The 15,846-nt window shown below is 41.8% G+C and overlaps 1 protein-coding gene across 1 annotated transcript; it reads right to left on the bottom strand.

Moving 5' to 3' along the window:
• Positions 1-1,657: 1,657 nt before the first annotated feature.
• On the bottom strand, positions 1,658-6,973 carry LOC113032556 (circadian-associated transcriptional repressor-like). Its single transcript, XM_026185540.1, has 6 exons — positions 6,728-6,973; positions 4,912-5,264; positions 4,688-4,763; positions 4,256-4,334; positions 3,720-3,903; positions 1,658-3,591 (listed from the first exon to the last, which is right to left on the bottom strand). Exons 2-6 carry the CDS (start codon positions 5,260-5,262, stop codon positions 3,019-3,021), a joined length of 1,263 nt encoding a protein of 420 aa, XP_026041325.1. The 5' UTR covers positions 5,263-5,264; positions 6,728-6,973; the 3' UTR covers positions 1,658-3,018.
• Positions 6,974-15,846: the final 8,873 nt, after the last annotated feature.

Here is a 15,846-nt window from a genome sequence, read left to right as displayed (position 1 = left end):
TTCATCACGTTCGGTGTGGGTGATGCAGCGCCGCGCCACTCAATTTTTCATTCTCACCTTTTGATTTTTTTTTTCTAGAGGGAATTAAAATTCTCGGTGGTCGCCTGCAGAGATCAGACTTTAGCCTGTGGGTAATTGTTTTCGTGTGAAATGCAGGACCGCGCTACAGAGACCACCAACTTTTCTCTGCTAACCTCCAGAAGGTATTTACTCATTATAACACTCTCACATGAGCACACATATAAGCTAAAGTAGTGTTTGGACTCTGATGTAGCAGCTGGTTGGAGGATCAGCCAGCCCCCCTACCTCTCTCAGTCAGATTACAGAGGCTGTAGTCTCACCACCCCACTGCCCCTCCTCTTCTTCCTGCCTTCATCGTCTCCGCCTCACCCCCACTCACTCGTGCACTCACGCAGCCTTCAGAATATACAGTCTGTAAATCTGCACCCCATCGAGTCACACATCTGTTTATTAAAAGCTGCTTTCCAAATCGGGAGCTGCATAATCAAAAGAAAACAAAATAAATGCATGAAGATTTGCGTAAACAAGCACACAGGCAGTTTCATCTTTCAAAAATTGGTTTCATTTATTAAAAGTTTTTATTTTATTTTATTTTTTTTAATCTTTGATTGTATCAATATTTTAAAAAAAAAGGAGTGTAATATCACATAGAATTGGGTTGAGTGAAAGACAGAGTTTAGTTTAGAAAGAAAATATACTACGGGATTGAGGGAGATAAAGGAGAGGAGAGGGCAGGGGCAGACGAGTGCAGCAGAGTGGGGGAAGGGAGGCGAGGTGGAACTACAGTCAGCTTTTAAAATGTAATAAGTAGTTGTAGTAGTAAAAGAAGAAGGCAGCTGAAATAAACAAGACATTATTTCTGACCAATAAGCAGTGGTCGCTGCAGTAGAAAACACATGAAAAAGGACATAATGAAAAATAAGTGCAATTGGCTTCTCTGTCATACCACAAAAAACAACCCAAAAACCAAAACAGGAGTGTGGTGGAAGACACCCCCAGCCTCTGATCAAGAGTCAACATCTGGCGTATTGTAGCAGGATAAGAGTGACTGAGGGTTTGTACACTCCGTACTGAGAAAAACAACAAAAACAAACAGGCAGTAACATGTTGGCTGCCGGTGGCTCTGTGTTCACGTGTGGTGCTTTTTGGAGGAGTCTAGTAATGCAAATCCCCCCACCCCATTTGTAGTTATGTAAATAACATATGAACCTCTCACACCAATTCAAAAATATCAGTCCAAATATTTACAATATAGATTAATCCAGTCGGGTTACTAAGAACCCCTTCAACATTTAAATGAATGCTGTGAGTGGACTTCCAATTAAAGAGCAAGCCTTCAATGATACATGTAAATCAGCACGATGATAGCAGCGGTAGAGAGTGGTGCAAAGAAAGATTTCTTCCCTTACATTTATATTTTCACCATGTTTTCAAGTTTTCAAGAGCACCATCTTTAAGTGCCGTTCAGTCTGTTTCTCTCCTGATCAGAACCTAAAGAAAAGCCCCAAAGGAAGGCTAGACACTTAAATACTACATGACAAATAGTAGCCACTGCTGTTGGTGTGTGTATTAGTCAGAGATGCAGGCCATTCAGGTGAGCTGTAGATGTTGGGATATAAGAGCTGGATGCCATTTTTTTTTGTTTTTGTTTTAAAGAATCACAGTTGATGATGTTGGTTTTTAAGCTGTGTGCGATTTTAGAAGAAGGGTGACTACACGTTGGCTTTCGCGTTTGACTGTGCACTGGTTTTGTGAAACACATGCAAACAATCAAAACACAGTATGAATGCACTGAGAGCACAGAATGCTTTTTTTTTTGAAAAACACATCCTATTTGGTAAAAAAGGCACAGTAGTCCAAGAGACCAATCATAAGATTTCACGTCCTTTTTGTTTTGCCCTCCTCACGATAGCAATAAAAACCACAAAAAAATGTCAACAGCATCTTCCCAGTCACCTCAAAAGAACTGTAGGCCAAACTATGCAAGCGCACAGCAGGTGATAAGCTGCCCAATAAATACAAACAATAAATAGATGCAGTATCAGATCAACACATGAATAAATTAACTGTGTAATTGAATCAATAGACATGTCTTTTAGTGGTCCTTGTTAACTCCATACGCTGGTCTATTAAAAGTCTCGGATTGTAATGAGACTGATTGCCAGTCGGTTTGCCGTCGGAAACATCTGATCCACGGCACGACAGGAAAAGTTATGTGACCACCGGTCGCTGCGATGTCACTCCTGCTCGATGCTGATGATCTGCCAGCCGAGTGTCTAAACAATTCTTGGATTACATTCGTGAGTTGTGATGTCATTTTTCCACCGTCTCCAATGGCTCCGACACGGCGCACACTACACCTCATTTCTCACATCACTAGCAACAAGATTTTTTTAGTTACCCCCAGTGTCGCTTTTTCCTCTTCAAACCATTCAAAAGAATGTAGAGAAAAACGTGTCTTCTGCTGCAAGACTAGAATCAGCTCACTCATCAACCACATCAAAATAAACACTGGAAGGTTTTATTTTGATTACTGACATCGGCTGTTCCATTTTCGAACAGTTTCTTTCAAGTTAGATGTCTGTTGAAACAGTCACCTACATAAATATTTCTTCTTTTTGTATTGATTGCCTTCATGCTGAAGAGGAGCGATCATTTACTCCTCTAAATACTCTAGAATGTCTCTCGTTACCTGTACATTGCTTTTGAACCTTGACAACCACCTTTCCGCACGAGTTTCGATTATAAGTGTGATAACGGTTCTTGTTTATGTCCTGTTGTTTGAAATGTCTGTTTTAACTGTGGTCTGGATGATAGGTTATGTTTTTATCCGTCATTGTTTTCAACATCTATCACCAACAATTCTTTCCTCACTTCCTCTCATTAATGCAAGTATAATCACAGGCCTTCAGCCTCTTCCCTTCTTCCTGTCGCAGCAGCTTTTAGCCCAGTGGTGTAACAAAGCAAGGCTGCCAGTTCTTTTGCTGATTCAGTACATCAGGTCTTCAAGCTGGTGGGACACGCCCCAGGCAAAGGCTTAAGTGTAACAGGAGGAGACTGGCTCTCACCCGGAGTTGCCTCGGTGGTCCCCCTCTCACTCTGCTGTCCAGCAACAGGCTGGCTTTGGCACCGGATTGGCTTCTTCACATTTTTGGGGTGCTTGTAAGGTGTGGTGGAGGAGATGGAGCTGTCTTGTGTAGCCGGGCTCAACCTCCTGCTGGCTGTGAGAGCATCGTGTGAGAGGCAGGTATTTCGTGGGGACAGGATGGGCGCAACATGAACCCACGTGAGGCTCGGCTTAGAGCTCTGACCCGCTTGGTACTTCGACACCTTCACTGGTTCCTTGCCGTCTCCGTCTTTTCCGTCATTTTTGTCATCAGTTAGCTGACTGCTGCTGGCTGCATGGGCCAAACTCTGATTTGCATCAGCTGCTAGTGATGGGGAGGAAGAAGGTCCACCTTCTCTGCAATCAGACTTCACCCTGTTTTCTCCTGTGCTGATATGGGGGGACTTGAGAGGTACAGGGGAAGGCGTGGGAGAGTCTGTACCCGTCCAGCTGAGTCTGCGCTTCTGGAAAATAAACAGGAGAGTAATTTTCAGAATATGAACGGGAGGTTTTTGTAAAATTTGTGGTGCTGGTGGGGTGGAGAAATGTTTATGTGTATTAGCAGCAAGAAGTCAGGAATGTATGTCCTCACCTTAACGGGAATATGTAACTGATCCCTGTGTTTGTGCGGCGGGATGGAGCCGAAAGCTTCCTGGAGGGATCGGGCAGGGGATGTGGCGACACTGGAGGCTGTAGACACAGGCTGAGTGAGAATTTGGGGAAACCAAAGTTTTAGCATCATCTCCACCTGGAGCAGAGTGTTCAGATACTTCTCCCTATGATGTAGAAAGAGGAACAAAATTTAGGTGAGGAGCAGATAGGAATACGACTTTGCTGCTGAGTAGAAACAGGCGTGGATATTTATGATCCTGCACAGAGATCTAGTTAAAATTTCATCTGAAGTTTGGTGTTTCTCTGCACTGACAGTGAAAGCTGTAACTCTACCTGCCTGAGGACTGTTCAATAAAACATCCTGCCTCACCGTGCACTGCATATCTAAGATCAACTCACAGTTTAATAAAGATAATAATTCTTAAATGCAGCTAAAACATCTCATGATGGCAGGACTTGATAAGAGTGAGAAAAAGAGGGCTGATGGATGGTGGGACAATTTGGTTGACATCCTACCCGCAGTCAGGTCTCTGTAAAACCCCCACAATCCTCTGGATACGATCCATCGCCACGCTCTGCTGGAAACTACTCAAGCCTGTCAATCAAAAGAACATAATCCTTCAGTCAGCATTCACACTGAATGAATGCATATGTGGGCATGCACGGTCTCACACATGCACACACGCTCTAACTCATGATATCGGTAAACTCTTGCAAGCTACTGAGTCAGCGAGAAGACTCGCTTCACACATACACACACACACAGCACTGTGGACTGGATCGATAGGCTACATCAATACAGACTACTGCTTGAAGGAAAACTTACTATTTCAATGGACTGAGGCCACTTAGATCATGTAAACCTGTGTTCAGCCTCAACAACTGCAGAAGCCAGCGAGCGCACACACACACTTGCCTCCCAGAAGACAGTGAAGAAAGGATGCTTACCCCGGTCGAATCGGCCCCTCTTCAGTCCATTCAGCAGCTCTAGCAGGGGCCTGATGAAACCCTGCAGCTCAGCACACTGACAGAGGAGGAGGGAAGACAGATTACGAGTTGGTTTTGGTTAGGCTTGGCTGTCTGAGGCTATCTGCTGGGCTTTCCTTTGCACGCACACTGCTATGTCAGCCCTCTTCTCATCACTCTCCTTTTCTGCCCATCACCTTTCTTACCTTCTGAGCAAACAGCAGATCTCCTTGTGATTTTGCAGTCTGCCTCGCCGGATCAGTCTTCCCCAGGCTGACGTGAGCCGCTTTGCCGCCACTCTGTGACCTGTACGAGTCCTCCTCTTCCTCTTTGTCGGTGAAGCCGTCACACGTCCACTGTGACCCGGGACTGTCTGACCCCCCATTTCCACTTGCTGACGCGCTGCCCGACCCCCCGATGATGACAGATGGAGAGCTGTCTGTCAGGAAGACGTCTGTGTCGTCCTCTGCCTGCTCTGAATCGCTGAACAAGAGGCTGTCACTGGAGCTCAGGGAATCAAAGGAGGGCTGAGAGGAGGTGCTGCCCTGCGACTGCATCCCTATCGGGACAGAAAGAAAGCTCAAAGATTAGGATGACGGAAAGAAACACAAGTGTGGCTTAAGGGAACATTGAAAACCAACACATCTGAAGTGAGAGGAAGTTTAGTTCTTAGCATTTGGCAATACTCCATTTTCCTACCTCGCTACCAAAAATTATAACCCCTATTACTCAAAATGGTGGGTATAGCACTGCCCTAGTTTGGGACTGGGGGTAGGCAGTAGGCACACAATAGTAGTGCATGTCTGGCTTCCATTGAGGAGATTGGAGGCTGTAGGAGAGTAAAATGTGTGAGGGGGATGGGAGCTTGTAGAGTAGTGAAATCGGAATAGGCCTGCTCTCTCTCTTTGCCACAGCCTCCAGTGCTCTCTCTAGCCCCTCCTCTCCGTCTCAGGCTTGCGCTCCATCCCCCCTTGGATTCACACACACACACACACACACACACACACACACACACACACACACACACACACACACACACACACACACACACACACACACACACACACACAAACCACTCTCTTTCCTCTCGGCTGTATTTCTGTATGCTTCTCATCCCTCTCCGCTCTGCCTTCAGCTCATCCTGTTCGTTATGCACACAAGCCCGGTGCCCCCTCTTCCTTTCCTCTCCAAACCAAGCCCTCTTCCTCCTCCTTTTTCTCACATTTTCACATTCTGCATTTCTGGCCATGTGCCTTTCTCTCATCTGTTTGTTTTTCTCCCCCTTTCTTTCTCAGCTTGTTCAATCTCTGATCCCACCAATACTGAGGGGGAGATTTCAGGGGAAACTGAGAAATGCTCAGCAATGAAATACACCAACAGAACTCTTTATCAGCGTCAGAAAAATAAAGTCAAAAGTCACTCACAAATGAAGGAGACTGACACAAACGCAAAAGGAGAAAGAAACGCTCAGACAGCGTGCTTTGCCATTTACATTTTATGTCTGGTGGCTGTCAAACCAAATGGCACGTTGTTAACGTGAAAGAGTCAACAGCTTCAAATACTGTGAGGCAATCTGATGCTATTTCTGTTTATGTACAACCCCTTACTTAGTTTATAGCCCCAGCTGGATGGAGATGCGGTAGGATTGGATTGGTGGATGTGTTGCCACAGCCTGCACAGGTAGACCATGAGGCTGCGACTCAGGTGTTTTCTGCCGGCCTGTGTCTGTGCCCACCACCACCACGCCAGCAAGAGAAACTAATAGAACTGTACATTCAGGCCATCTAAAGCCGTTCAGTCTATCAGACACTAACATAAATCCATAGCAGTTACTTGTCTTAAACATGAAGGAAAATCTGAGCAATCATTATAACGTTTAAAAGCAATTTATCGTTAGGCAACACAGCTTTAGGATATATTAAAATTATACCGGGATGGTACGCACAGGACAGGAAATTCCTTCAGGCTAAGCTGCCAACTTCGGCAAACAAAAAAGATAAAAATGCTTTTGAAAATTCTTACCTTCAGTAAAGCGCTTTTAAAAATAACAGCTGATTCTAATAATAGTGGAGGATGGCTCTGTCTTCTACTTTTGGTCCGTCAGTCCACACTCCGAGGCTGGAGCAGCATCGGGACGCCGAGCATCACCTCTCTGTCACACACACATATACACACACACACACACCACCCGGCCTGCCGTTCATCGGTCTGTGCCTGTGCTGCCTCTTTCTCTCGGCAGTTTACAAGCGTCAACATGTGCGCAAATCCACGTGCCCACGCTCTGCGCGCACTCCATTGGCTGCCGTGTCGACGGCGGCGCGCGCCATTGGCTGAACCTTCCAGCCAGTGATCGCAGTGATCTCCGCTGACTGGACGGCGGCCCCGGCACTCACGGTCCTGCCCACTCATGTGTCGCCCGTGAGTGTGGCGTCTGGGCTGGGCTGCTCTACTATAGCGAGCGGGTGTAAACACACGCAGGCACGCACGTCGGCCCGAGATGTGCACAGTATGTTCTATGCACGAGATGTGCGCAAAAATTACTCATACCGAGAGCGTAAGAACGCACGTTGATAAATAAATATTACAAGGGACTTGAGAGGTTTAGCAGAAGGCACGCATGGAGCACGAAAACCGCTTACAAATAAGGCCTCTCAAAGGTAAAATAATAACTAAATAAACAGTGGGCGACGTTTTTCATTATATTGCCCAGAACAGACTAGAAAATCACATTTCTTATAATGATGGTCACTCTGCCTGGACAAGGCTGTGCAATTCTTTCACCCTGAGTTATCTTGGGTTACATAACTTGCAATATTAGACGGATATTGTTTATTTGCTAAATTTCTTGCAGTTTTACATAATCTCATGTGAACATTTTTGTATTTTCCTCAGTTTAAAGCTTACCAACTCGTTTGTCTAGTGTCACAAACTGGAATTCAGAGGATGAAAGTAGGAAGGAGAGCTGAGGTGATAAATTTTCCAAACAATGAAATATCGTATTTAAAGTGTGATTGCCTGCTTTGTGTCAGTGTCATTTCATGTTTAAGTTAAAAACACACACTGCTGCATGCAATCATACAGATAACAAATCACCTCCCAGTACCATGATATATAGCCTTACAGCAGCGAACTCACTGACCCTCCCTCTGAAACTTGCAATGCATTATACCAACGTACATGGATCATACACATGATCTTGTCACATGCTACATACTTATCTTATTGCTGGTCTCTCTCCTCATTGGGCTTTATTGTAAGGCCACGATTTTACTGGCTTTGACTAGTATTTTTAGATCCGAAATCCCCAGCATGTTTCAGCCTATGATAAACGGCCTACCCTTCCCCCACTCCCATGCTTAACATACACATGAACCCACTGACCCTCCTCAACGTACACAACAGGCTGTGTCCTTGTTAGATTGACAATTACCATCTTCGAGGCCTGCAACTATGTCAAGTCCCTCAGTATTTAGTAACCTTAACATCAGGTGCGCAAACAGGACCCTCTTATTGTCAGGATACAATAACAGGTGAACTTTGGCAAAAAATAAACCAGGGGAAAGGTCGTATGTGTGCTACGTGAGCATTCCTCTACAGCACATGAACTCACTGAACCTACTTTGAGTTCATGCTTGCTGAAGACCATCCCCTTCAAATCCCATCCTCCACTTGGCTTCCATGTTTTTTTTTCTCTTTTCTCATTATCAGTCCTTGTATTGACAAGCTGAAGTATCATTTATGGAAGATGTGTTTGTCAATTAAGTGGGTCAAAGTTCAGTGTGTCAAACCGGTCCCTGAGGTGGAAATCAGAGCATTGCTCCATTGGGTTGATTGTAGTAAAAACTGACTATTGCATGAATGTAATAAAAAGGATTCAGCAGATGATTTAGAGGGAAACAAAGAGGGATGTGAGAGCGCTTAATTATAGAAGCTAAATTAAACATTTACACGATTACTTTACGTAGAAGACATTTCTACATACATTCTTACTCAGTGTGAAAGCATTTAAATGTTTAGGTAGTGAAAGTTGAAGTTCCTGTTTGGTGAGGTGAGAATCAGACACTAGGACTGAAAAGTCATTGGTCTAATGGAAGACAAAGACACAAAGAGCTGCAATATAAAGTGGAGACAGTTTGCAGTATACACTCTTTGTGCTCTTTGTATCTTTGTCCTCCATCAGAAAGACAAAGATTCAGACCATGTCAGGATAGCTGGGAAACTACTACACACTGCTGCTTTACCCTGCCCTACCTTCTCCTTCAGCTTCCTCTGATTTAGAGGAAATGTCGATCATGTTGCCATATCACAGTGAAATAATATCCATAAAGGAACTTGATGAAACACACTGTACATCCCTCTTGTAATTATTATGTGTTTGGGTGCACGTACCTGAGTGTCTAAACAGTATATTTCTTTTCATTGCAGAACAGGCAGAAACTGCTTAGTACTACTAAACTTTGTTTCAAATTTTAAATAAGTTACTATTTGGTTTGAAGCCTGGTACTTTAGCGCCTGCCTCACAATTATTAACTACTATATCTGCTCCTCAGTGATAGTGCACTCACCTTTGGGCAAATCAGACATGCTTTTTGGAATCAGTTCCAAAGTATCACGCAAACTCTTTCACAATGTATTTTGCAACTACAGTGCGATTACAGCTTCCAATGTCAGTTTCAAAAACACTGGCACACTGAGTAAAATGTAAATAAAAACAGGATGCAGTGATTCACAAATCTCATGAACCCTTGTTCTATTCACAGTGGAACACAGAAAACATATCAAATATTTCAACCCAAGAATAATATCAGCTCATTTTGAATTTGATAGCAGCAACATGTTTCAAAAAAGTTGGGATGGGGTGCCATGTTTACAACAGTGTGTAAACCTCTGGGAACTAAGGAGACCAGTTTTTGGACTTCTGGGAGAGGAATAACGTCCCTTTCTCGTCTGATATAGGATTCTAGCTGCTCAAAAAGTCCTGGATCTTCTTTGTTGTACTTTTAATTTCATGATGTATTGACTATTTGTAGAAGGCAGGACTGCAGGCAGGCAAGTTTAAAAACTAGAGTCTTCTACTACAAAGTCACGTTGCTTCTCCTTCTCTGGAGTAGATGTGGTCTGGATGGAAGTATATGGTGCTCTAAAACCTTTATATGTCTTTCAGCATTGATGGTGCCTTTCCAGATTTGCAAGCTCTCAATTCCATAGGCACCAATGCACCCACCATCAGAGATGCAGGATTTTTTGACTGACTGCTGATAACGAACTGGATGTTCTCTCTCCTCTTTAGTTGTGGGATGCTGTGTTCATTTTTCCAAACAGAACTTCAAATTTTGATTTGTCCAACATCCTTGCCTGAGTACATTTTAAATGAGGGTTAGCACAGAGAAGATAGCAGTGTTTCTGGATTATGTTCACATATAAGCCATATGTGGGGTTTTTTTTAAAGAAAAAAAGAAAATTTGTGGATGTGAACAGACAATAATTTGTGGAAGTGTTCCTGAGCTGATGCAGTAATTTCTGTGAAAGGATCACACCTGTTTTTAATGAATTGCTCCCCGAGGGCTCAAAGATCACCGACATCCAACAGTTATTTTAAGCCTCCTGCCTTTAACACGGACATTTCTCTAGACTCCTTTTCATATGTTACTATCACACAAGTGCTAAAGGACACCATTATGGTAGTAATATTTGTTGCTGTTACCACAAACATTACAGTTTCATTCTGAACTAGTCAGAATCCATCTTCTGTTCAGGCTGCAGGCGTACATCTGCGGAGCAGACATGTGTGCCACAGAATAAGCAGAGGGATCTTCACATGTCGGAGAGACGCTCCGCTGCTAGATTTGTGAATGAAACCGGCAGACACGCCCTCGGCACAGACTTGGCAAATGGCAGGTGGAAGCACTTTAGCCACACCTCCAAGTGGAAGACTCAACAGCCAATGGGAGAGCGGCAAGTGTTACCAGTGTTGCATAATTTGGCTGAAGTGCTTCACGTTTGAGCGCTCCGGTGCACTGTGTGAAAGGATGGAGCTGAGAGACAGACAGAGGAGGTGGAGAAAACTAAAATCGCGAGATCAGTGCCAGAGATGTTAGAAACAATAGTCACGAGTCACACAAACCGCTGTCAACAACCCGAGGAAGAGAACAGATCAGAGTTTCACGAAAAAACAACAACAAACATAAATAGCAAATAATTCAAACACTTATGAGCAGACCTGGTGGGATTTTTCCCCCCACACTTTTGTTTATCTTAAGGGATAAATAGTTGCAATCAGTGATTTTATTAATTAAATTCTATATCCTGTTGTTTCTATGCTTGATGCAGTAAGTGATGTAACCTTTTCAGTTTTATCTTTGAAGTTTATCCTTGAATCCACAATGTGATGTAATCTAGATCAAAAGACTCTTGCTTGGATTGACTCTGAGGTTTTAAAGGGAACTGTTCCCTAAAGGGCGATTTATATCCAGTTTAAAAGTAGTTGCGCAGCTAATCAGTGCGTGGAGACTTTAATTGGTGGCGCTTGCGGTTCACAGTGAAGCAGTGGATTCACGTGGGCTCAGTCTTTCTGTTTTCACTAGTTTATTTATTTATTTTTGTGATTCGCTATTTTTCACCTAAATAAATGTCGATGTTTCCTTATTCGGCATCTTTGGAGCAGTTCCAAGATTGTAACGATCTTTCCAGTGTTGCAGGAAGAAGTGACGATAACATTTACTTTTAGGGTGTATTTTCTGCTCGTTAAGCCCAAAATATGTCACATGGATAGGGCTCCCCCTGGTGTTCACACCGAAGATCTTTATTTAATGACAGTTTTTATTGATCATTTTGACGCCATTCTCACATCAATCTCACACCAGTGAGAACCCACATCAGGCTTTCTCATAGTATTTGTACACACTGCTATTGGTTTTACACATACTTCACTGCTAAAGGTGATAGTCATTGTGTGATGTGTTTCTCATTTGAATGGCACAACTGATCAAATTGTTATTTTCCAGAAAGAAATACAGATCTCTCGCTTATGAAACAACGCTGTGAAGCATTGCATTAGTGTTTTCAATCAAATCACTTCTCAAGTTTTTAAAATATGCATGAAACAGCAAGGCCGTTAAATGCTGTCAGTGGTAGCAGTGAATATGCTCTTCAGTTGAAAGCAAATATAAACGCGGTCTCAGAAGAGGTTCAGTCGAAGCAGCTACAAACACATATTCTCAGTCTTGTGTCACACGTGCAGGTTATGACACTGTTATTACATGCAAGCATGAACTACACACATATGTAGTGTGACTTTGTCATACTATTCAGTAATTGTTTCTGTGTATATAGTATATTTTTGTCTTTGTTTATTTTCTGATGCACATAGTATCAGGACTGATTTACAACAAAAAAGGGATGATTTTTTAAAAATTGCAGTGACTAATATGATGTTACTCTTAGAAAAAACTAGAGGTGTCTAGGTTGATATGATGGGTTGCATTAAATTTTGTATTTTTCTATAAATTTGACAGCTTTTCCTGCTGATAAAGATACTACACCAAAATAGTTACCTAAAAGATAAACAGGAAAAGGTCCAGTTTTTTACTGTCTAATATAAAAATGTCAGTATAAAAAAGAGAAAATGTTCATCAATCAACGAAAACTTGTTCTTTTAAAGCTACAGGATAGTAGTTTACATTTCATACATTTACACATTTGTCATGAAGATAAACCAAGACCTGCTGTAGATACTGCACTTATTTATCTTATACTAAAAGATCTCAGGGATTAAATGTATAATTAAAGATGTTTACACTGACAGAAAGAGTAGTTTCACTCATCTGCCCCACTGAAGATCCAAGTGGGCTGTATGTGGCCCTCATTGTAAAAGGAGTTTGACATCCTTTGTTTAGACTGTTTTACTGACTTGCACAGATGAGACTGTGATATGAGATGTGGTGACAGTGACACTCCTGATGTGAGACTTACACCAACGTGATGAAGAAACACAGTAAAGTCAGAAAGACCTCAGATGAGAAATGGGAATTTTGTGTTCTGGTTTTTAAAAGATGTTTTTCTATTTAAAATTAGAATCCATGAGAGAACCACAAATAAATTACTTAACCTTGAAGTTAATGTTTGGAAATGGATCCAGGAGACCTCCGGGGGTTAAGTTTATTGACCATAACAAAGCAGTCATGTGGGCCTTGAGTGGTCTCTTCAAGTTTATTAGGGGCTTGTAACCAGATCGGCAGATATGGAAACACAGACAAGCCTTGAAACTTTTTTTTTTTAGTTCCAAAATGTGTATAACTTTAATATCTTTAAAAGTAAAGATCGCACTGGGATGCTTTTAGCTTGGTTATCTTTTCATGTGGGACATAGAGATAACTCTTTTATACATATATTTTCTTTGCAGTAACATTGAATCTGTTTCTGGTTTAAGAAATTTTACTGGTCATTTTTTTTCAAAGTAGCCAATCTACTCAAAGTGTGTCCACTGACATACTGGGTTGCTGTGGCATTTATGACGAAACAATAAACAAAAGTTTTCTTTACTTTTATCTGCACCTTACTGACTTTGGATGGAGTGCAGCAAAAATGTAGCCCTAATGTAGAGTAAAAACATTTTAGGCACAAAAAATGAAATGTGAACAATGTACTTGAAATTTTACAAAATTGCTTAAATGGAGAAAAGCAAAATGATACTCGTGAAACTATATGCATCAGAAAATAGACAAAGAAAATATGTAGAATCCATGAACATAGCAGCAGCCACTGTATGGTCCATTGCAGTCACACCACATACAGTCAGCAGCCACTTTATACTCATTAATGCAAATACCTAATCAACCAATCACAGGTCAGAAATTCAAATTCAGGCATGTAGACATGGTCAGTAGAGTGATCAAGTTCAAACCAAGCATCAAGAAGAAAGGGGAATAAAAGTGACACAGCTACTGGTCTAATTGTTTCGAATACTGCTGGCCTGCTGGCATTGGGAATGGTCTGAAATGAGAAAATATCAAGCGAGCAGCAGCTGGGTGAAAATATCTTGTTGATGTCAGAGGTCAGAGAAGAACGGCCAGAAGATTTTAAGCAGAACAGCAACAGTAAGTCAGTCAACCACTCGTTACAAACATGAGTGGTTGTGCAGGAGCGCATCTCTCAAATCATAACACATCTGACTTTGAAGCAGATCTGCTACAGCAACAGATGAGCACAGTGGAGGCCACTCCTGTCTGCCAAGAACAGGAAACAGCTGTCGGTTATATATTGGACGAACATTTGAAAATCAATGGCCCCCAATGTCACCTGCACTGTGAATGACCTCCAAGATGTGACTGATAAAAGTACAAAGCAGAGTTGCATCAATTGCACCTCAATAACAAATATTGTTTGTAGTGAAGCACGAGTAAGTTATTTTTAAAAAGGGCATTATTATTATTATTTCATAACAAAAGTCAGAGTATCAGTTCCAAAGAACTGACAGTGTTGAGAGTAGATTGCATTCAAAGAGAGGCCTTGCAAACCAAAACAAATCTGTAATTTTCCCATAATTTTGCTGCAGCAGGTGAAAGAACCAGTTTTTTCGTTGTTTGTAATTTAGTTTTGTAATGGATTTGTTGTTGATTCAGTTTGTGATAGGCATTCTTCTATGAAGAAATCATCGAACTTCATGTTTTTTCATGCTCAGAGAAACACTGTGCTACTGTTGCTATTCAAGTCAATCAAGAAGAAATTAATAGAAAACAATAAAATGCATAAATCTGACACCATATTGTTAATAAACTGCAGAGCCTTTAGAGGGTGACCTCCAGTCAAGTATTTGACTGTGGTTAAACCTCATATATGACATGCACATACATACCACACAGTCATGCATGCAGTCACATGTGAACAAAGTCACAAAGACAAGAAAATTGATCACACCTGCAGGCTTCTGACACACACAGTCACAGCTGAGGAAAAAGCAAAAGTGGACGACAACGCTTGACCGGAGTCAAAGAGGAAAGGAGGGAAGAGGATAAAAGAACGAGTGCGGAGTGCGAGGGTGGAGAGGCAGAGTCGTAGGATGGGAGAAGATGGAGGGGTGATGCAATAAAATCAGAACTGCACTTTTATTGACATTTTTGGGGGTTTTTGATAAACGAAACATAGAAGAAGGTTGACTAGCAATACTAGTATGAGAACCAGCGCTTGTTTGTCTTCTCAGCTTTCTGTTTTTCACTCATCCACATCTTCTGACTGTACTAAACACCTTTATTCTTTGCCTGTATGACCTCCTTTTTCTCCTTTCTTCTTCTTTTTAATTTTTTCTTGTCATCTATATTCTTGCCCAAGCAGCTCAACATCATTCATTTCATACAATGTGGTTTTACAGCTGATGTGGGATCATAAAGTTTGTGAACAATGGCATAGCTCTTGTCATTTTGCCTCCTATAGATCATCACAACATCACTAACCCTGTAATGCCATGAAATTTAGCATGGGGAAAAAAAGTTTTGTTAAACACGTTTTTGACAGATTTCTAAAATATTTGTGGTTTCTTGTTTTTATCCTAGTACATCTGGGGGTGGTGGTAGTTTACAATTAGGTCTTACTTTGATATTTTGGGCTTTGAATCTTATTCTTTTTGGTCATTTTTGGATTTTATCTCGTACAATTTGTATATTTTTCATCTGTATTTTCACAGTGTGTATTTGTGTCTGTGGAAACACTGTTGATTGTCCTGCATTAGGCAGGGTATTTTTGCAAAAGAGAGTCACGCTATAACAGATAAATAAAAGTTTCATCATAGAAAAGAAATATTGGTATTATTGACACTATTGATTAAAGTTCAGTAACTAAATGCATCAGAATCTTTACAAGTTTCAGTAGCAAGATCAGTTTAATGTTTGATTAGATGTGCTAAGTAGAAACGTGATTATCAGGCCTCTGGTGAATTTTACATGTTCAAATCAGCTGTTCAAAGAGTTTTCATCTTGCCTAATGACACCAGAGGAAGTTCTTCTGCATCAACAAGGAACTCCACAGACCTGCGTGTTCAGCTAACTGTTGATTCTAAATTGCCTCTGTATGTGACGTAGAATAAAATACTAGTTCATACACAAGCGTGCATGCAGAAGGTGTGGTTAAATGACTCAAATTCAACTCAC

The sequence above is a fragment of the Astatotilapia calliptera genome, chromosome 11 (genome assembly GCF_900246225.1).
Source record: "Astatotilapia calliptera chromosome 11, fAstCal1.2, whole genome shotgun sequence".
In the NCBI taxonomy this organism is placed as follows: Eukaryota; Metazoa; Chordata; class Actinopteri; order Cichliformes; family Cichlidae; genus Astatotilapia; species Astatotilapia calliptera.
Note: the sequence above shows the minus strand (reverse complement) of the source record. Positions and strands in the feature narration are given on the sequence as shown.